Source organism: Polyodon spathula, chromosome 1 (genome assembly GCF_017654505.1).
Source record: "Polyodon spathula isolate WHYD16114869_AA chromosome 1, ASM1765450v1, whole genome shotgun sequence".
Taxonomy (NCBI): domain Eukaryota; kingdom Metazoa; phylum Chordata; class Actinopteri; order Acipenseriformes; family Polyodontidae; genus Polyodon; species Polyodon spathula.
Genome location: NC_054534.1, coordinates 90057708 through 90080327, shown reverse-complemented (window position 1 = coordinate 90080327; position 22620 = coordinate 90057708). Strand labels below are relative to the sequence as shown.

At 36.9% G+C, this 22620-nt stretch overlaps 1 protein-coding gene across 4 annotated transcripts in view; it reads left to right on the top strand.

Annotated features, from left to right (window-relative positions):
* pds5a (PDS5 cohesin associated factor A) overlaps nt 1-22620 on the top strand; it is a 41404-nt gene that overhangs the window by 4929 nt on the left and 13855 nt on the right. For 3 of the 4 annotated variants that reach the window (XM_041265360.1, XM_041265376.1, XM_041265368.1), the window contains exons 3-19: nt 7712-7915; nt 14241-14327; nt 14637-14734; nt 14833-14959; nt 15092-15172; nt 16752-16892; nt 17053-17168; nt 17307-17401; nt 17921-18066; nt 18382-18533; nt 18852-18965; nt 19079-19160; nt 19480-19528; nt 19622-19761; nt 20078-20193; nt 20608-20713; nt 20989-21149. In XM_041265360.1, coding sequence (XP_041121294.1) covers nt 7712-7915; nt 14241-14327; nt 14637-14734; nt 14833-14959; nt 15092-15172; nt 16752-16892; nt 17053-17168; nt 17307-17401; nt 17921-18066; nt 18382-18533; nt 18852-18965; nt 19079-19160; nt 19480-19528; nt 19622-19761; nt 20078-20193; nt 20608-20713; nt 20989-21149 — 2015 coding nt within the window. The remainder of the gene's footprint in view (nt 1-7711; nt 7916-14240; nt 14328-14636; nt 14735-14832; nt 14960-15091; nt 15173-16751; nt 16893-17052; nt 17169-17306; nt 17402-17920; nt 18067-18381; nt 18534-18851; nt 18966-19078; nt 19161-19479; nt 19529-19621; nt 19762-20077; nt 20194-20607; nt 20714-20988; nt 21150-22620) is intronic. The other variant, XM_041265384.1, reaches the window with a different exon arrangement.

Here is a 22620-nt window from a genome sequence, read left to right as displayed (position 1 = left end):
AATATTGTATTTCTTTTTTCAAAACTGTTTGCTTACTGCAGTGTACCGAGTTTCTATAATACTTAAAGGTAGCGGCTGTGAGTCACGTACGAGAGAATAAAGTCTCGCGGCACTTAAAATGTCTAGCACTACTTTTCTTTCTTTCTTTATTTTAACCAGAACTACTCAGAATGCGGCTCACAGTGCTTTAGTCACAGACAACCACTTCCTTAGGGTTTGTTGAAGCGTTTCAGGCATTCTAAATTGGGTAAAAAATACAGTAGCTTGGTGTCTTAAAATATCTCTGCGGGTTTTTCCCGCATTGAAAGTTGCAGATATGCATGAGCAACTTGGAAAATGCGCAATTCCCATGTTGAATTTCAAGCCCTGACCCTGATAATTAGATATTATTTATTATCATATACTCTAGAACTCTCTCCTACCATTCGCTGTGTTAAGGGTGTTTTTGTCAAGTCTGTGGGCAGCTGAGCAGGGCGGGTTATTAATGCTGATAATCTCATCTGGGTGACGACGAAATTCGACCTGCTCTGGCCGATTTAAAATCCAGAGTGGACTCTCCTCATGTTCTGCAAGAGTCACGCTGTGTATAAAATGTGTAAGGCTCAGATTTGCAGGGCTCCAGACTGGGACTAAAATGGTTTCAAATGCGGCGAAAAAAATGTAACCATTTTTTTGGGGGTTGGGCGCATTGTTGCCTGTAACACAAAAATGCTGCCTGTCCCTTTTAAAAGCATGTGTCAGTATTTATAAACGTGCTATTTATTTTGTAAGGGTGGGAGAAAACGTGTATCACACGTTTTAATAAACTGAAGTGAGAGAAGGGCGTTAACAGATACACTAATAACAATTTCACTGAATACAAATGCTTGTAAGCACAGAGAGGTGCTATACGATATTAAAACTAGCAGATTACTGTAACCCCAGTTTCATGCAGCAGTTGTGACGGTGACCAAACGTGTTTGAGTGTTTTATAATATTTAGTAAAATAGCAGAACCAAGTCACTGCAATTAGACTTGTTTTTACTGAAAAATAAACGGTAGAATGTATAAGAGCTGTCTGTAACACTGTCAGATCAGGACTACACTGACACTAAGCATTGGAGCTGCAGCAGGCTATTTCCAATGTTACACTATACACAACCAGACACAACACTTGCAAAATATTTCAAATGTAAATATGCCGAGTTCTTTGCAGTCATCAGCTGCATTGATTCCAACAAACAAGTGAGTAGAGACATAGTTACTGTTTTAGTATAACTTTAGTGTCTTAACAAATTGTTGTATTTCATCAGACTATGGTAGCAACTGACTTGCTTCTGAAGTGGCACCCAGCAATTTGGTGGCTGATTTTTTTTTTTTTTAGGAGCCATTGGCTCCTAAGACAAACTTCATCTGGAGCCCTGATTTGTAATTTTGTTTTAAAGAAATGTGTTTTAAAGAATAAATGGGAAACAAAAGTGAAACAGGCTGTGAAGCTTATTTATGTCAAGAACACAGCACCACTGTGACATACTGTAGAACTGAATCAATACTGAAGACTGTGTTTTTATAGCAAGATTTTTTTTTAAAAAGGTTAGGCTTTAACATGCCAAGGTTTTTTTTTTGTTTGTTTTTGTTTTAAGTTTTTATATTTCATCAGCTCCAACAAACCAAATATACAAATAACATACTGTGTATATTCTTTACTGATATACAGGTCTTGATACAAAACAGAAAAAAAAACGCTCTATGCTCAAACCAGATATACTCTCTGCTAAAACTGGAATGCAAGAAAACATGCCCTCCCCTCTCACTTCATTGGCTTGATGCTGATTGCCAGAAGAGGAGGCTTGCCTGCTGGATGTTAAAGCCCTACTTTTTGTAGAAATTGAACCTTCTAAATGTTCCTTGTACTCAGCTTTCTGAAAAAGCAGAGCATGAACGTCATTCACCAATTGTTGGCCTTTCATTTGTTAGAATTTATTATCTTATAAAGTGAATACTTTTTAATCTTGTAAATACAAAATGATAAAACGTTGTTAGAATTAATGTGGTGCACGAATGCCTTTACCCATTTTATTATTACCGTAAAGAAACAATTTTCTTAAGTCGATTTTCAAGGCATTTTTGTGAGGTCCTTATTTACCCCATCGCCTAATACATGGTGTCTGCATCATGTGCCGGCCCTGTACATGTGTACATTGTGATGACTATGCCACGGTGTTACTATACTTACCATTCTACAACGAGGACTATCTGTATAGACGGGATGGACTGCATTTAAATAACAAGGGAACTAGTCTACTCGGAGAAAAGATCCTCGAGCAGGTTCGGAAGCATTTAAACTAGAAAGGAAGGGGGGAGAAATCAACAAAAAAACAGAAGGGAGACCGCATCAAAACAAGAACAACAACTCAGGTAAGACAACCATTAAATGTATTTATCTAAATGCTAGAAGTATCAGAAACAAAATTCTAGAACTTGAAGCTACTGCACTAACAGGTAACTATGATGTGATAGGTGTTACAGAAACGTGGTTATCTGAGAGTGATGGGGACGAATATAATATTTGTGGGTATACACTGTATAGGAAAGACAGGCAGGACAGAAGAGGAGGAGGGGTAGCGCTATACATAAGAAACAGTCTTGAAGCCCAGGTGTTAAACCTGGACAAAGAAAATAAAACCGAATCAATATGGGTCAGAATAACAGACAAAAATTCAAAAGGCATAATAATAGGAGCATGCTATAGACTGCCAGATTCAGACGGTGAGCACAATAATCTGTTATACAATGACATTAGAAATGCGTGTAGCAAAGGAGAAGCCATACTAATGGGGGATTTCAACTTCCCCCAAATAAAATGGGAAAACCCGGTGGGTAGCGCGAAGGATGAAATAGAAATGGTGGAAATGACAAATGACTGCTTCCTAACACACTTTGTGAAGGCACCCACTAGAGGGGAGGCATGCCTTGATTTAGTCTTTTCAAATAACGAAGATAGAATAACTAAAACAGAGGTCAGAGAACCACTGGCAAACTCAGACCACAACATGGTCTCATTTGAAGTGTTTTTTAAAACCCCAAAAGTAATGACTAAAGCTAAGGTTTACAATTTTAGAAAAGCAAACTATGAAGGTATGAAACAGAGACTAACAGAAGTAGATTGGAGTAAAATAGAGAAAACACCCACAGAAGAAGGATGGTTGTTCTTCAAAAATGTAGTACTAGAGGCGCAAAACAATTATATCCCTAAAGTAGACAAATCTAAATGTAAAACTAAATTGCCAAAATGGTTTAATAGATCAATTAAAAAAAATATTCAGCGAAAAAAGGCACTTTACAGAGCATTAAAAAAGGACCAAAAAGAAAGTACGCAGAAAGAGTACACAGAACTGCAAACGCAAGTCAAAAAGGAAGTTAGAAAGGCCAAGAGAGATAGAAATGAATATTGCTAAGGGAGCTAAAACCAATTCCAAAATGTTTTTCCAATATTACAACAGAAAGAGAACATTCAAAGAGGAGATTAAATGTTTAAGAGATACAAATGGCAAAGTTTTTACAAAGGAAGATACTGACAACATGCCCCACATGTCATCCAGTTCCTATCCAGTTTTAAATAACTTTAGCATAACTGAGGCAGAAGTGTTAAAGGGACTAGGAGCTCTTAAAATAAACAAATCCCCTGGGCCGGACGAGATCCTCCCAGTAGTACTCAAAGAAATGAAAGAAGTAATTTACAAACCGCTAACCAAGATCATGCAGCAGTCTCTTGACACAGGGGTGGTACCGACAGACTGGAAAATTGCAAACGTAATACCGATCCACAAAAAGGGAAACAAAACTGAACCAGGTAACTACAGACCAGTAAGCCTGACTTCTATTATATGCAAACTTATGGAAACTATAATAAGATCCAAAATGGAAAATTACCTATATGGTAACAGGGTACTGGGAGACAGTCAACATGGTTTTAGGAAAGGGAGATCGTGCCTAACTAACTTGCTTGATTTTTTTGAGGATGCAACATCGATAATGGATAATTGCAAAGCATATGACATGGTTTATTTAGATTTCCAGAAAGCTTTTGACAAAGTCCCGCACAAAAGATTAATTCTCAAACTGAACGCAGTTGGGATTCAAGGAAACACATGTACATGGATTAGGGAGTGGTTAACATGTAGAAAACAGAAAGTACTGATTAGAGGAAAAACCTCAGAATGGAGTGTGGTAACCAGCGGTGTACCACAGGGATCAGTATTAGGTCCTCTGCTATTCCTAATCTACATTAATGATTTAGATTCTGGTATAGTAAGCAAACTTGTTAAATTTGCAGACGACACAAAAGTAGGAGGAGTGGCAAACACTGTTGCAGCAGCAAAGGTCATTCAAAATGATCTAGACAAGATTCAGAACTGGGCAGACACATGGCAAATGACATTTAATAGAGAAAAGTGTAAGGTACTGCACGCAGGAAATAAAAAATGTACATTATAAATATCATATGGGAGATATTGAAATTGGAGAAGGAATCTATGAAAAAGACCTAGGAGTTTTTGTTGACTCAGAAATGTCTTCATCTAGACAATGTGGGGAAACTATAAAAATGGCTAACAAGATGCTCGGATACATTGTGAAAAGTGTTGAATTTAAATCAAGGGAAGTAATGTTAAAACTGTACAATGCACTAGTAAGACCTCATCTTGAATATTGTGTTCAGTTCTGGTCACCTCGCTATAAAAAAGATATTGCTGCTCTAGAAAGAGTGCAAAGAAGAGCGACCAGAATTATTGAAGTCTTGAACAAAGAACACTACGTGGCGACCTAATTCAAGCATTCAAAATTCTAAAAGGTATTGACAGTGTCGACCCAAGGGACTTTTTCAGCCTGAAAAAAGAAACAAGGACCAGGGGTCACAAATGGAGTTTAGAAAAAGGGGCATTCAGAACAGAAAATAGGAGACACTTTTTTACACAGAGAATTGTGAGGGTCTGGAACCAACTCCCCAGTAATGTTGTTAAAGCTGACACCCTGGGATCCTTCAAGAAGCTGCTTGATGAGATTTTGGGATCAATAAGCTACTAACAACCAAACGAGCAAGATGGGCCGAATGGCCTCCTCTCGTTTGTAAACTTTCTTATGTTCTTACTACAGCCACGGTTATGGCTCACACAAACTTAACTGTCAGCAACCCGATTTATTTTTTCAGGCTCTACGGCATTCAGGTCATGTTGCTAGGTAGAAACACAAAACCATTGTTCTAATTAAAAGTTTGAATTTGTTATTCTCAATACCCTTGGTCATTTTGAACGTTAAATGCAAGCTTTCAGACTGACCTTCTCTCGACCCAGACACGTGCGTATGTGTAGGAAAAAAAATTGTTCACTGTTAACACGGTAGCTGTCAGTCTCAATGAATTTTCTTATTCTCTCCCTCCCTCCCGAGCCATTAATTTGTCAGCATTCAGACTGAACCCGCCCCTAGGATCTGTAGCAAAGAACTATTGGTTATAAAGCTGAGTAAACTTACCAAACTTATTCCGCGATCATGGAAAATCAGTAGCCCTAGTTTAAGGGTGGGTTTACACCAGGCAATTATTGCCAGCAAGTATTCTAATCTACACATGTAAATTCAGTGATTCAACTGAAAACAGAGATGAGGACTTTAAGTAATGGGTACAGTATGTGCACTACCGGTCAAAAGTTTTTGAACACCTCCATTTTTCCAGTTTATTGAAATTTACACAGTTTAATGTCTCAATGTACTTTGAAATTTAAGCATAGAACAAATTAACAAATGGAGATAAAAAAGAAATCATAGAATCGTTTTATTTAACAAAATTGAATCTAAATTTTTGACTCAAAGGAGCCACCTTTTGCAGATATAACAGCCGAACACACTCGTGGCATTCTTTCTACAATCGAAATCAAATATTGTTCTGAAAGTTCTTCCCAACCCTGTTGCAGAAGTTCCCACAAATGTGTTGCTCGATGCGGTTTAAGTCTAGAGACTGTGCTGGCCATTCCATGATTTGAAGCCTACCGTCTTGTTCTTTTCTTCTAAGGTAGTTCTGACATAGCCTGGAGGTATGTTTTGGGTCATTATCTTGCTGTAGGATGAACCCCTGGTTCACTAGCCACTAACCACTAGCTAGGCGTATACCAGAGGGTATTGCATGGCGCTGCAAAATGCTATGGTAGCTGTTTTGGTTCAGGGCGCCACTCTGCAAGTCACCGACTCTGGATCCAGCAAAAGAGCCCCAGACCATCACGCTTCCTCCTCCATGTTTGACAGTTGGTGTGACACACAGAGGAACCATCCTTTCGCCTACTCGACGGCGTACAAAAACCCTGCATGATGAACCGAAGATTTCAAATTTTGATTCATCGGTCCATAAGACCTTCTTCCAGTCTTCAGTAGTCCAATGGCGGTGCTTCATGGCCCAGGCAAGCCTCTTTTTTTATTTTGCCATCTTAGCAGTGGCTTTCTTACTGCCACTCGACCTGTCAAACCTGCAGCTCAAAGTCTTCTCTTCACAGTTGAAACTGAGACTTGCTTACTTCGACCAGTGTTAAGCTGTGCTTGAAGCTGTTGTCTTGTGAGCTGCCTATCACGCAAGCTGTTGACTCTAGAAACTTGTCTTCTGATTCTGTTGTGGCTTTGGGTCTGCCAGACCTCTTCCTGTCAGAGTTTCCTCCAGTTTCCAAGTGCCTTTTGATGGTGTAGGAAACTGTACTCACTGACACCTTGGCTTTCTTTTGCAATTTCTCTAAAGGAAAGACCTACACTTTTAAGGGTTATAATGGTCTGTCTTCCTTTGTTAATTGCCTTTTTCTCGACATTATGATAGCAATATACTACTTTCTGCAGTACAATACTGTCCAAACAATGCATAAGAGGGTGTAGTAACACAGCCTGTTCCAACACTGCTTTTATACAGACAGAGGGTTTGTAAGTAATCAGCAAAAGTTGGGGCATCTGTAGGAATTGTTAGCATCAACTTTCAAGGCTTAATTTACTTCCATTGCTGCAGAACAGCTGTAAGTTGTTAACCCATTACTTGTGCCCTGAAAAAGGCCTTTTTGTATAACTCTGAAATGTACATTATTTTTCAGTTTTTGGTAACCTTAACTTTTTTTTTTAACCTCTGGCAGTTTACCGCTTACCTTTGTACCATTTCAGGTTATTCACTGGACTTGGAACTGCTTAAATTTCAATAAAAACTGGAAAAATGGGTGTGTTCTAAAACTTTTGACTGGTAGTGTATGTGAAGATGTAGTCAATATGTTGGGTATATAGAAAATTAACTTAAATGGCTTGATGTTGCATATAATGGTGTTGCATTTCAAATTGATAACATAAAGGGAAAGTATACAATTTGTAGCTCCTGTTTTACAGTATGCAGTAGGCTATAATTCAGTACAATATTTGCCCTATATGACAATCTTTTGATCTGTTTAAAACGCCAACATGAGCAGTCGTACTGTAATTTAACAAATACTTTGGGTTCTTTTTTCATTTAGTTAAATTTTTTTAAATCTACTTTAATCATGGTATAGGTTAACACAATCAACTAAGTATTATTGTAATTCTCCACATAATGTTTGCATTAACATTTTGATGTTATCAAACATAATTAATGAAAAAAAAGACATGTGCACATCGTTATGCCCTGGAAGCATGAACTAAGATACAGACATGCAACATGGATACCTTGTTTATTTCTCCCCAGATGGTGGTGAAAACGTTCATGGATATGGACCAGGACTCGGAGGATGAGAAGCAGCAGTACCTCCCATTGGCTCTGCACTTGGCTTCAGAATTCTTCCTGAGGAACCCAAACAAAGATGTGCGGCTCCTGGTTGCCTGCTGCCTGGCAGACATCTTTAGGATCTATGCTCCAGAGGCTCCATACACCTCTCATGATAAACTCAAGGTAACCGCTTTGGACGATTCATACTTGGTTCTGAAACTAACCCCTTGACTGCTACCCATTATATATATATTTTTTTCAGGTGTAAAAGTTAATGGATTTCTTTTGTACAGACTTTTATTTTTGATGAAAATCTAAAGTGCCTAAGTGTTAAGTGATTCATGCGTGTACACTGCTTCATGTAGTTAATCACTGTCGGGGATTTCCAATGTAAACAAAATGATGCTGGTCAGTGAAGCAGTTAATACGATTGGATACAAATAATTTCAGAATGCGACTACCAAGCGTAATGCAATTAGCACAATGTTAAAGATGTATATGACAGGAGAGAATGACCACAGTTGAACAAAGTGAAGCACACAGGTGAATCCCTTGCACAATTGCCATTTTCTTTGAGTTAAAGAATTGTATCTTTGTGTTACTCCATCAGGAAGGATAAGGTATATTCAGTAGCAGTCAAGTGTCAGCCTTCTCATTTCCAGCCGGCCGGCTAAGTTGCTGTCTACTTTGCCAGATGAGGTGTCTAAAATAGTTTAAAAAAAAAAAAAAAAAAAAAAAAAAAAAGGTTTTACAGGGCTCGTATGTTCCAGTGAATAGTATTCTTCCAGTACAATAGCAGCAATTTTCACAATTCATTACATATGTAAGTCAAGTAAAACATTACTTCTGTGAGGGCATTTCATTTCTGGCTTCTGTTTCCTTGGATACTGTGAGTCGCGATGGGCCAATCCGTTTTGAGCTTACAAGCGGTGTTTGTGATGAAGGCCGAACTGTACAATCATGTACACGTACAGCAGAGTTATGAAATTCATGGGTGAAAGTGCTCCGTCAGTAGACTGAATTTTGTCTAAATGACCTCTCCCAGGGCCATTCCTATGATTTGTGTAAAAATGCCCAAAAAATCTGGGGGGGGGACACTTATGTTTTTGCACGTACTTGATGACTTGTGACATTTTAGTATAGTATATTTTTTTCTCCTGTTGAACTGTAACTAGATTGAGACCATAGGCACCTAACCCGTAGCACAGGGGAGGGAAACTATTTTGCCACTCCACTTTTTTTGCTTTGTGTAAACACAATATTTTATGTTTTTGTTGGTTTTGCCTATAAACGGTTTAAAACTGTAAAAAAAAAAAAAAAAAAAAAAAAAAAAAAGGAAAGTCATTCATAAGACGGTGCAAGTCCAACGTTAAAAATAAATAAATAAATAAAAACCACAATAAGACGGCCCCCTACACGACATTGGTTTGACCCACATAGTCTGCTCTGCACTATTTATAACAGCTAACGCTAGCAGCGGTGTAACTGCAACAGAAGATGCTGGGCAGTCTGGATACTACAAAAAAATGATAAATTAAATATAGGCTAGGTAATTGTTAGTTTAGTTTGTTTATTCTCTATTAATTAAATTATATTCAGATGGTTATGTTTTTGTTTTTTTTAAGGACATTAGGTTGGTGTTTCTGCAGGGCCATTAATGGGTTTAAGTTCAACAATAACTCTAAATAAAATGTTACTGCTATTAAGCACTGGTAATAATCTGAAGCAGCAGTATTGCAAAATAACAATCATGTTTTTACTTCAGAAATGTTTCTTTTCCATTAAACTTATCGTTAATTATTTTTCAGCTTTCAAATTGAAGCTTGTTGTGTATGACTCATTCAAGCAAACCAAGTAGGAATTTGCTTAAGATGTTTTCAAGTCAAGTAAGCTTGTTTGGGTATAAATCATAAGTTTAATCCTATCCTACTTTAAAGGCACGCACCTGAATCGTAAGGTAATAAGATTGTTTGCTTATACTTTCCCTGCCGTTCTGTGCACTGTCAGCCTTGGTTAACCCTTTGCAGTCCTATGTCAGACCTGGTCCGACATCGCGAAAATCCCTTTCCGGTCTATTGTTGGACTCTGCCCGACATTGCCGAAAACCATGATCTAACATAGCATGTGTTGCGTTTAAGTCGGAAAAAGCTGAGGCGAGGCGTTCCCTAATCGTCTCTGATCGGAAAGAAGGCGGAGACAGCCGAATAGACCGTGTACAGGCTGAGCAAAGCCGAATTGAACAGATGGAGACTGAGATGCACAGAGTGAGAATGGTGCAGAGAGAATAGAGAAAGTCAAGGCAGCCTGAAGAACTTGCACAGATGAGGGATGAGTCAGAAAGTGCAGATGAAAGCAGTTTGGATGATGATTTTGATAAATCTAGTAACGAGGACGTAAATATTTCTCTTACTGAGGACTCTGAGGAAAGTGACCACAAACCAGACCCGCAGCCGGAGGGTGAATGGAGACGCACTTCAGTAAGTGCAGATTCTTTCACAAAACTCCCATTTACTGTGGTAAATAAGGGATATCAAGGGAGTACTACTTTGAGGACTGCACTGGAGTTTTTTCACTTTATTTTCAAACTCTTTGTTTACTGAAATTATAAATGAAACCAATAGATATGCGAGTGTAAAACTAACAGGACCGCTGAGTCATAATTCTAATTGGAACTCCTGGAAACCTGTTACGATACCAGAGATGAAGGCATTTTTTGGTGTTCTGTTGAATATGGGGCTGAATGTAAAAACGGACATAAGAATATTTCTTGGAGGAATGGGCTAACAGAATGCAGTTTTTCAAAGATGTATTAAAGAGATCGCGTTTCTTGCAGATCTTTTGGATGCTACACCTTTGCCCTCCCCCCACCCAGGTGCCTCAGGCTGCTTTTGTTAGCAGAGGTCAAAAGGTCAGGAATGTGGTCAGCTACACAGACACAAAATGCTGAGAGCTATTTATCCCAGGTAGAGAGATTTGCATTGATGAGAGCACCTTGGCTTCAAAGGAAGGATTATCTGCAAGTGCTACAATCCTCAGAAGCCTACCAAGGGGGGCGGGGGTGCTGTTTGTTTTAGCTGACTGTGAAACTGGTTATGTCTCTGCTATTGTTCCTTACTTTGGTAGCCCAACAGCAGACTCCATGTTGAAACCTGACATGCCATTTTCATCAAGAATTGAAATGGAATAGAAAGCCACATTTAATTTCCAGAAGTGAATCGAAGAGCACGAAAGACGGTGCAGTGACAGAAAGACAAAAGGAGGGAGGAGAGAGACTGTATGCTTCTGCAAAACATGCTCAAGGCAGCCAGGGTTACACCCAGGTGACTGTTTTGAAAGATACCATACCATGGACACATACAGATAATTTCTGTCACCAAATGGCTGTTTTGTTTGCAAACCTTGTCTGGTGTAAATAGTTATAACATTGATGAAAAATTTGTTTTTAGTTACTTTTTTTTTTTGGTTTGTATTAGTGTGTAATTGATTTGTAAAAAGTTTTGTACCTGTCTGGTTATTCTAAAGGTAATGTAATCAAGCAAAAACTCAAATTTTGTAACATTATTACTTTTTTCAATGTTCGTCTGATTTATATATATATTATATATATATATATATATATATATATATACTATATATATATATATATATATATATATATAATTTAATATACCCGTTTTTTGTTCAAATTTGGTACTGTTGTCTTTGTATAGGGTACCCTTTGGACTTGCACTGCTTTTAAGCAAACAGTGACTTCAATTTGAACAGCACATGGTCTGAAATTTTATTTTGTTCACAAAAATTAATTGGACCGGACCAGCCTGACAGACGGAGAATAAATGGACTGAAAAGGGTTAAAGATATTATGTACCCGATCTGAAACAAGTGTAAAACTTGGATGAATATTGGCTGAAAATTGTCGCTAAATCTTGAATTCCTCAAAGTATCCACCCTTTGCCTTAATAACAGCCTCACAAACACGAGGCATTCGGTTAACAAATTTCAGCAGGAAATCAGCCGACATGTCTTCCCAGCTCTCCTACAGCAATTCCCAGAGATGTAGGTTACTTGTGGGTAGCTTTGCTTTGACTCTTCTGTCCAGTTCGTCCCATATAAGTTCTATGGGATTGAGGTCTGGAGACTGGGCAGGCCACATCATTAGATTGAGTTGTCCTTCACTTTCCTCCTTCGCCAGATAGTTCTTGCACAACTTTGAGGTGTTTTTCGGGTCATTATCTTGCTGAAGAATGAAGGACTGCCCGACTAGCCATAATCCTGATGGAATGGCATGCCTCTGAAGTATGCTGTGATAACTATGCTGGTTGAGCTTGCCATGGATGTGGTAAAGATCACCAAATCTGTCACCAGCAAAGCAACCCCAGACCATGATGTTGCCTCCTCCATGCTTGACAGTGGGAACCACATATGCAGAACTCATGCGCTCACCCTCTCTGCATCTTACAAATACTTGGCGGTTGGACCCAAGTATTTCAAATTTTGACTCATGGGTCCATAAGACCGATTTCCTCTCCTCAAACGTCCAGTTTCTGTGTTTTTTGGCCCAGGCAAGTCTCTTCCTCTTTTTCTGCACTCTTAACAATGGTTTCTTTGCAGCAATTCTTCGTTAGGCCAGCTTCACGCACTCTCCTCTGAACAGTTGATGTTGAAACATTTGTACTTCTAGTAGCATTTAGCTGAGCTTGTATTTCAGGGGCAGTTAATCGCCGGTTTTGCAGACTTGTGACTTGAATGAACCTGTTCTCCGATTCTGAGGTCATCCTTGGCCTGACTGACCTTGTTCGGTCCTCCTGCGTGCCAGTTTCTTCAAATTGTTTGATGGTCTTGACCACAGCAGTTAGACACTTGCAAAGTTCTTGCAATTTGTCTTAAAGATTGACCTTCATTTCTTAAAGTAATTACAGACTGTCTTTTTTTCTTTGTAACTGAGTGTATTTTGCCATTTTCTGCTCCCTTATCAGGAATGACAAACTTGTGCCTATGCTAGCTGTGTTTATAGTAATCAAGGACCCTCACCTGTTAACAATAATTGGTTAAAAAGGTTAATTAGGTAACATGCTAGTTCACTAAGAGAACATCTAACATAGACATTTAGGCCAGTGTTCTAATACCATGTTATACACATTTCAGACTTCTAACTGACTTGGGCTTCAGTCTGAATTCCCCTTGCTTTGGGTGACCATTGCATTGAAATTGATAAGATTTACATTTTCATTTAAAAAAAATTTTTTTGAATGCAATTCACTTATGATTATTAGCTTAAGTACATGTATCATATAATGAAATATTAAGTGTTTATAGACAAGTTTATATAGTTAAAAGCATAGATAATCATGAAAAAAACCTGGTTTCAAGCAGGTATACTCAAACTTTTGACTGGTACTGTGTGTGTGTGAGATATATATATATATATATATATATATATATATATATATATATATATATATATATATATATAAACGAAAGAAAACAAATACAATTTGCTGTAGAAATCATATTAATGTTTACAGAAAATGCAACAATCTTCTCAACTAAAATCAAAACTGTTCGAAATCACAGTTCTCGCAAGCGCATTTTTAAAAAATGTATATTAATGCACTTGCGCATTCTCTGAATCAGTAGTTAATGAGAAACAGTGATGTGGGACAGTGTATACTCAATCTTGGAAGACTAAAAATAAATGTACGGACTGGTTGGTACTATGAATATTTTTAGAAACTTAATGTGTCCTGTTTTTGTTTAGTTGTTTTGTATAAAATGCAAAAGAAAAAATGGAATACATGAAAAAATTAAAAACAAAATACTGCTTATGGCTTACCTTTTCTGTAGTCATATTTACTATCAATCAACTGCTTCTTACCTTTATATCATTTTAATTTAGACATTTCTTCACATTTTTCTCTTCTGTCTCACTTGGTATTATGGTACCTATATAATGTGCCTGAAATGTAATTTCTCTGTTTTATTGGTGTCTGTCTTTCTTTCACCACTTTTTCTGTGTGTGGTAAATTATTGCAAAACCAAACAGAGTTTGCTTAAATATGTGGACTTCACTTACTTTTAAATTTACTGTGCTAAGACAAGTTTGTGGTTTTAAAATTGTGGTAAACAATTATTTTGTAATTACTCTTCATAGACACAAGTAACCTTTACTTGCTCTTTTCAAAATCTCAGATTCCTAAAATCATAAAAAGAATGAAGAAAGTTATACACTTATTTTGAATTTTGGGTCCCTGTTTAGGACCAATTTGTATGCAGTTTTAGACCCCTGCAAAACCCTGAAATTTGTTTTCGGTGGGGGGCGATGCACCCTACACCCGCGCTGGGGGAGGACCCCCATACCCCCCTTGCCTTCTACTTAGGATTTCTAGCCTCCTACTTTTAAATGAAAATTAAAAGACTGAAGTGGTAATCATTATTTCTATATTGTACTTTTGAAATCCTTAATTTCCAGTTTAATACCAATCGTAAACAAATTTTTGTTTCCCAACAGGATATTTTCTTGTTCATTACAAGGCAGCTGAAGGGCTTGGAAGACACCAAAAGTCCACAGTTCAACAGATATTTTTACTTGTTGGAGGTAATTTTGTGTCTCTATATAATATATTATATATATATATATATATATATATATATATATATATATATATATATATATATATATATATATATATAATTAAAATGTAAATTCAAGCAGTGATTTGACACTAACTCGCAGGATGTAAACACAGGATGCTACTGAGTTATGGTGCTTGGCTGACTGAACTGTTAACACAATTTCTGCAGATACTTATCCTACCCTGATAAGTGACTGATTCTGATGTATATAGTTCTTTGGTTTGTTTCCTGTTTTCTGCAAATGCATAACTGTCATGTTCCTTGTTTGAAGAATATAGCTTGGGTCAAATCTTACAACATCTGCTTTGAGCTGGAAGACTGCAATGAGATTTTTATACAGTTGTTTAAGACTCTCTTCTCTGTCATTAAGTAAGTATAAATATTATATAAACTATACTAATAAAGAAGGTAATTATTATACCTTTTTTAATTGTATTTATTTATTTTTAATAACACTGTGTTCTCAGCAATAGCCACAACCAGAAAGTACATATGCACATGCTGGATTTGATGAGTTCTATTATCATGGAAGGGGATGGGGTGACTCAGGAATTATTGGATTCCATTCTCATCAACCTTATACCTGCACACAAGGTTAGTCTACATTTGGGCTCTTGCCTCTCCAAGGCAAGCACGTCTCAATCCTGACATTTGCAAGATGTTTGCACTTCTTGGTTACTTGTAACCAGCTGTTTACTAACAACTTTAAATATATATTTTTTACAGAACTTAAACAAGCAAGCATTTGATCTTTCTAAAGTTCTCCTGAAAAGGACAGTACAGACCATTGAGACATGTATTGCCAATGTAAGTATTTTGACATCAACCTACAGCTGCACTCAAAGCAATTCCTTGTTGTTTTGTAGAGAACTCCAAACAAAGGTGTGATATAGTTACATTTTCTGGCTGTGAATGTCATCACGTCTGTGTAAAAATGTGTTTTTTTTTTTTTTTTTAATTCCACGACAGCTGCAGCATCATGCATTGCATCTTGTTAATACAGTACCACATAACCTTCGCTATCTGTGAAACACAATGCGGAAATCCCGGCTTTTTGTTAATAATAATAATAATAATAATAATAATAATAATTTTACTTACCACAGATTGCATACCTGCTAGCTGATCCTTACTCCAAAATTGTGTTTAACATCACTGATCATTTATTTATTTAACGTTATTGAATATTGTTAAACATTCATTATATAACAGGTTCATTTTAAAACTCCAAAGCAGCGCAAACTATATACAGTATTTTTTTTTTTCCCCCAACGTGCACAATTTATTTGCAGGCTGTTTGCCAGGAATATAAACCTGTCGTCCTGTTCTGGATACAAGGTTGCATGTTTTTTTTCAGTCTTTTTTTCTAGTTTTTTTGGCACAGTGAATACACAGGGGCGTACCAACAAAGGATTTTCAAAACTGATTCGCTGTTAGGTTAACTATTTAATCGTAGCAGCCCTAGTACCCATATTTGGAGAGAAAAGCATCAGTTCTGCTTCGTCACGTTTACTATCGTTTTCTACGATTATCGAATAATTAAAAAATGTTAATGATATGATTGTCACGAATATTCGTAATCACGATATATCGAAAAATTGTTTTATCCCTAATATATGCACAGTGCACTCAGTTTATAGGAATCGCATCCGTCCCAGATGATTTGATTCTTGTAAGCGGTTGATTCTTAAAAGTGGACCAATACGATTACTGTGGATGAAAGAATGAAAGCTTTGTTGACCACTAGGTGTCGCGAGTTCCCGCATGTATCCACAGAGACCACACAAAGTATTGTTTAGTTAGTTCTCCAAGTGAAAGCAAGGTTTATTTTGTTTGTTTTATTAGCAGGTGTTTCCCCACCACACTAAGAAATAAAACCAACACCAGTTTTAAACTGTAAATATAGAGTACAGCCTTAACATTTACACTGCCCTCGGCTAAGTCACATTACAATTGGTAAAAGCGCCTTCGTGCATCAGCAATTTAAATACAATATACAAATGTCAATGGTGCTCAGTCACTGAGGACAATACATTAAAACAAGTCCTCGTGGGTAAGCAGCTTTTTATATACTCATGATTATGTTTACCTAGGGCTGCAGAACCCAGAATCCAGAATCCTGCCCATCATTGCACTGTCCACGCTGTGTACGTGCCTAATCGCACAAAGTATGATCAAATTCAAAAATGGCTTTACCCCAGAATTATTATTATAAGTGGATTGTTTGATTCTTACAAGCGGGATATTTTACATTGGTTAGTATAGGAATGATTTTGTTCCAGTGGTTTTGATCACTATATGAGGTTGATTCTGTTCCTGCTATGGATGTATTTGAACACATATTGTATTATGTATCAATATATGACATTCATATTTTGTGTTCTAGTTTTTCAATCAGGTTCTAGTGCTTGGAAAGTCATCAGTCAGTGATTTATCTGAACATGTATTCGACTTGATTCAAGAGCTTTTCGCCATTGATCCTCCTCTTCTGCTTTCTGTCATGCCACAACTTGAGTTTAAGCTGAAGGTTTGTGCTTAGTTTTATTCAAGTCTGACCAAAATCAGTTGTTATTTATCTATTGATTTATTTATTTTGAGGCTTAGAAATTGTGTTTTACTTTGGAAACGTGATGTGGTATGAAGGGATGCTTCTTGCAATGGAAGCTAACAATTATTTATTAATTTAGAGCAATGATGGAGAGGAGCGTCTTGCTGTTGTGCGACTTCTGGCTAAGCTTTTTGGAGCCAAGGACTCAGAACTGGCTACCCAAAACCGACCGCTTTGGCAGTGCTTTCTTGGAAGGTGAGAAATTGTAGTTTTTTTCTTCTTTTGTTCGTCAAAAAGGAAAAGTGTTTTTTTCATATTCAAAATTTACTGAGTCAATGTAGTTATTTTTATTTTGACAATATTGGTACAATATTTATGTATTTTATTTTTTAGGTTTAATGACATCCATGTGCCTGTTAGATTGGAGTGTGTCAAATTTGCCAGCCACTGTCTGATGAACCACCCTGATTTAGCCAAAGATCTCACAGGTAATAATGTTACCTTTTTATTTAGTCCATTAAATGATTGTCACAAACTTGACAAAAGCTTGAAACTTGCAAACTTAATGGGTAAGAACTGTTGCCTTTGCCATCACTTGGCAGTTAAGTCAAAACACTATTGCCGTCTATCATCACAGGTTTAATAAAACAGATACTGCCTTCAGTTTTCACTTTTTATAGTGGAAAACTTTCCCTTGGGTTGAAAAAGAGACTGACCTCCAGTGAACAACAAAGACATTTTCCAACCCTTGGAGCAACAGTTTTCCAACATTTTGTGTGCAATTATTTTGTTCCCTTCCCCTTTTTAAATAAATAATATTTAAAGTATAATGTGATTTTTTTTTTTCTTTTTTTTTTTTTTTTTAATTATTCTGCCATCCTTATATTGGCTAGCATAATGTCAAATTGCAAATAAATAAGATTAGGCCCACTCCGCATTCAGTCTTAATATTTAGTAATATTTGAGATGTCTTAACCTAGCCTTTTTTTGTATGCGTTTTTACCTAGAATTCCTCAAAGTTAGGTCTCATGATCCTGAGGAAGCTATTCGCCATGATGTAATTGTTACCATAATAACTGCTGGTAAGAAAGACCTTTGTCTTGTCAACGATCAGCTGCTTGGGTTTGTGAGGGAAAGAACACTGGATAAAAGGGTAAGATTTTGAACATTCAACATATCTTAACAATCAATAAAAACATAATTTATCACATTTAAGTTTGAAATAATAATCTGTATATCCAATTGTTTTCTGTTGAACACTGTCAGTGGTGTTTAGAGATTTTGTCTTCAAGTACGTAGCTTTCAAGTATGTATTTCTGGCAGTGTACGTAGCATACATATAGTGATGTTGCTTATCGGCCACCTCTGTACAAAGGATATTTTTTTTATTCCTTTGGCTTAACAGTGATTGCTATTGTAAATTAAGAAATCCTGGAGTTTGTGTTAAATTAATTTCCCTTGTATGTAGTGGCGGGTCAGGAAAGAAGCAATGATGGGACTTGCACAGCTGCACAAAAAATATTGCCTTCACCACGAGGCAGGAAAAGACGCTGCCCAGAAAGTGAGCTGGATCAAAGACAAGCTTCTCCACATCTACTATCAGAACAGCATTGATGACAAGTAAGTCTGAACTCCTGTGGTGGTGTTTTGGGGGTTTTTGTTGTTTTTTTGCTGTACCAAATTTGTTCTTTTAGGCTATTTTTCAAACTAAATATATTCTAAACAAGATACACTTAAGACATTCTGTAATATTTGCTGGAAACACACTTAAAGCTAGTGCAACTTAATTGTTTCTTGCTACAAATACAAGTTTAGGGAGATACGTGTTATTTTATTAACAACCTTAACTCTTCCTGCTGTTATAAATTACTGTAGTGGGGGCAACATTTGGAAGTGCTGATTTTAAATGCTATATTTTATTTGTTTTTGTCTTTTAAGGTTACTGGTGGAAAAAATATTCGCTCAGTACATGGTTCCCCATAATCTGGAGACTGAGCAGAAAATGAAATGTCTCTATTACCTGTACGCTTGCCTCGACCCTAATGCTGTCAAGTGAGTATTTTTAATCAGTTGAAATTCTGTTTTTAACATGAATGTGTGTGGGATCTTTTTAATTCTTTTTTTAAAAAGTTTTTAAGAATAGCATTGATTGTGTTATTCCACAGAGCGCTCAATGAAATGTGGAAATGTCAGAACATGCTGAGGGGTCAAGTACGAGAGCTTCTGGATTTGCATAAACAACCAACTGTAAGCATTTTAACCTTTTATGCTGCTGTGGTCCAGGATGAGGTTCAATATCTATACATTTGTATTTTCTTCCAAATTACAAAAGATAGGTTTGTTTTGACAACAAAGATAACCATGTGTACAGGGCAGGGATAAAGCAACTGCCTTTAAAGTTGAATGAGTGTGCCAAGAATTACAGCCTAAATATCTTCAGTTTTTTTGGATAATACCAAATTACAATGATTGTCATCCTAAGCTGCAAATCCACTGAAAATGCAATACTGTAAAAGGCCTTTGCATGTTGGTCAAATTTTAATTTGTTTACATTTTTTTCCCCTAGTCCGAAGCAAACAGTGCTGCTATGTTTGGGAAGCTGATGACTATAGCAAGTAAGTGTTTTTTTCTTGTTAACTAGATTGAAGGGAGTTGATTTACTTGTGTGTTGGTTTGCAGTTTTGTATAATTAATAATGTTTCTTACAGAAAACCTTCCTGACCCTGGAAAAGCACAAGACTTCATGAAGAAGTTCAACCAGGTTCTGGGTGAAGATGAAAAGCTAAGGGTTCAGCTTGAGTTACTGATCAATCCAACATGTTCCTGCAAACAGGCTGAAGTCTGTGTGGTCAGTATATGTATTTCTATATTGACAAATACTTGTGCAGTGTTGGACTCTGTACAAGCTAAGTTCAGCAAACACCTTTTAAATTCGTACCAGCTCTGCACAACCTTCAGTTAAGTCTAAGCCAGGAGTTTGTTAAATTGTTCCTCCCTTAGAGCTAAGTTCGCAGCAGGTTTAGCAGGGACTTGATTGTTCGAACCTAGTCATTTCAGTAATATACCATTTTAGCTTCCTGCTTGTGGGTTTTTTGTGTGTTTGGGTTTTTTTTTTGTTTTTTTTTTTGTTTTTACTCAACTGCCTTATTTGTTATTTTCCCCAGAGGGAAATAACCCGTAAGCTAGCAAATCCAAAGCAGCCAACAAATCCCTTCCTAGAAATGGTCAAATTCCTTTTGGAGAGGATTGCACCTGTGCACATTGATTCCGAAGCCATCAGGTAATATTTCTGTTTAGAAAAGATACTGCTGGTTAGTTCCTTGCTTGCCAGAGTGAAGCAGTGTCTCTGCACTTGTGCTGTAATTTGTGGACAACACTTTTTTGGTAGGGGTTTGTGGAAGCATGAGCTACCTGCTGAATTACTGACTACCTATAGTTCTCACTCTTAACACCTTATCTTGAGGACTCTGCTTTGCTGACAGTGTGCTATGGGAGGAAAAGAGTGGGGAAAATAACTTAAGGTTGTGAGAACTGTACTCTGAATAGAAAGAAGCTGCTGATTCATAGTGACGCCTAGTGTTTGAACATGTTTCATTTTTAACATTCTTTTTGTGTTTTTGATGACTTCATAGGTGATTTGCTCATTAGTTTTAAAATATTCTGTGTATTAAGTGCAGCATTTGTTTTCTGGCAGTGCTTTGGTAAAACTGCTGAATAAATCAATAGAAGGCACTGCTGAGGATGAAGAGGAGGGTGTGATGCCTGATGCAGCCATCCGATCTGGGCTGGAACTGCTAAAGGTAATGAGAAAGTCCCCAAGAAGTAGAAGTACTTGTCTGTCTTGAGACCAGTGTTGTCTCTCAGTTCAGGCTTTGTTGAGGTATACTGTTGTGTCAGTGTCTAATGTCACTAATCTAGAGCGCTGCTTACTGCAGTTAAGTGAAGAATAATCTTTACAGCAGTTCTATCAATTATAACTTGCTTGTTTTAGTTCAGGACTGGCTTGCATAACTCTTTAGTAGTATTGGCTTGTTTTATAAGTTTGGTTTAATAGGAAGTGTAATCTTTTTTGCAGGTTCTGTCTTTCACTCACCCTACCTCCTTCCACTCTGCAGAGACTTATGAATCCCTCCTGCAGTGCCTCAAAATGGAAGATGAAAAGGTGGCAGAGGCAGCTATTCAGATTTTCAGAAACACTGGACACAAAATAGAAACTGAACTTCCACAGATTCGATCGTGAGGACTCTGCTCGATTTTATTGGCAAGCCAGCCCATACCTCTCAAACTGCAAACATCAGAATCTAGTACAAGCAACTAAAAACAGATACATAGTTGATAGCTTAAATCATGTATTTTTTACGTATAAGCTGTTAACTTCCTAAATTGTTCTGTGTGTTAATGAAGTTTAAATCTGTTGAACAGTTTCATTAAGAAAATGACCTTTTGCTTTAAAAATTGATTGTTCTGTTTTTGTCATTGAGAGATATGGACCAGCTATTACTTTTTCTTTTTTTTTAATTGTATTTCTATGTATGTAAACATTCAGGTAGAAGGAAAATCTAAAGGTTTTTTTCACAGCAAGCATGTTGTGTCAAAGCGTCGGTGTCTGAAATAGACCGTGTCCTATTTTTCTTCGTGTCAGGTGTAAATGTATTTCTCTAACCAAACACATTCCAGCTTGCTCCCCCTTACATAGACATGGCAACAAACATCAACAACATGGCTACAGAAATATAAAAATAAAAAAGCCAAACATTAAAAAAAAAAAAAAGGTTTAATGTTCAATAAGGAAATGTTGAAATAATAGAACGTTTAACCGTCATGAAAAAATAAACATTACATTTATTTACAATGATACAAACAAGTAAAATACAATGTACTGTATACAGAATGATGTCCCTGGATAAATTGATACGTTGTATCACAAGCTAATGGGTTGCAAAGTACAATCTACTGTGCAGTGAAACGGCGTTCTAAAGTAGGCTACGTTGTATTACTTTATTTTCCTGTTTAAACAAACTGCACATATTGTATACTTTTCCAATATTCTATTTCGATTTTAATATTACAATGTACGTTAAAATAAAATACAGGTTCAACCTGCAAATTACTATAGGGTTTATTTTATTTTATTTTTTTACATCTCACAAGACTAAGGAAAACATAGTAATGAGGTTTAGGTTTTCTGTAAATGTTTTCACTATAAAATAAATTGCTGGATGAGAGCAAGAACATAACTACAAACTACGTTTAATGTCATCCGTGTATTTTATGGTAGTTGTACAATTAATGTTTTGCACTTGAAGGATGTTTAACCCTTTGCGGTCCATTTTTTTTCAGCACCTGTCAGGCAATTCAAGTCCAGTTTATTTTCACATGCGCTGTTTATTTTACACACGCCGTTTAAAATATCCCCACCCCCAAGTAAAACCGGTTTAAAGGGCATTTCAATGCTAAGTGACATCAGTACTGCATCTCCAGCCAAGCCCCACCCCGTTTTCGCTGTATTTTCATATACCTCTTTATAGATGTGCATACTGATAAATCCACTCCTGATCACTCGTTTTATCACCAAACTCCTCAATAATGCAATCCAAGTCATTATTTTATTACCGACATTGAACTAGAAAGGGAAAATGGTAATGGTCGACCTGACTAGCAAAAACAAATGTACACAATACTGCACTGATGTCATTTATACACAATA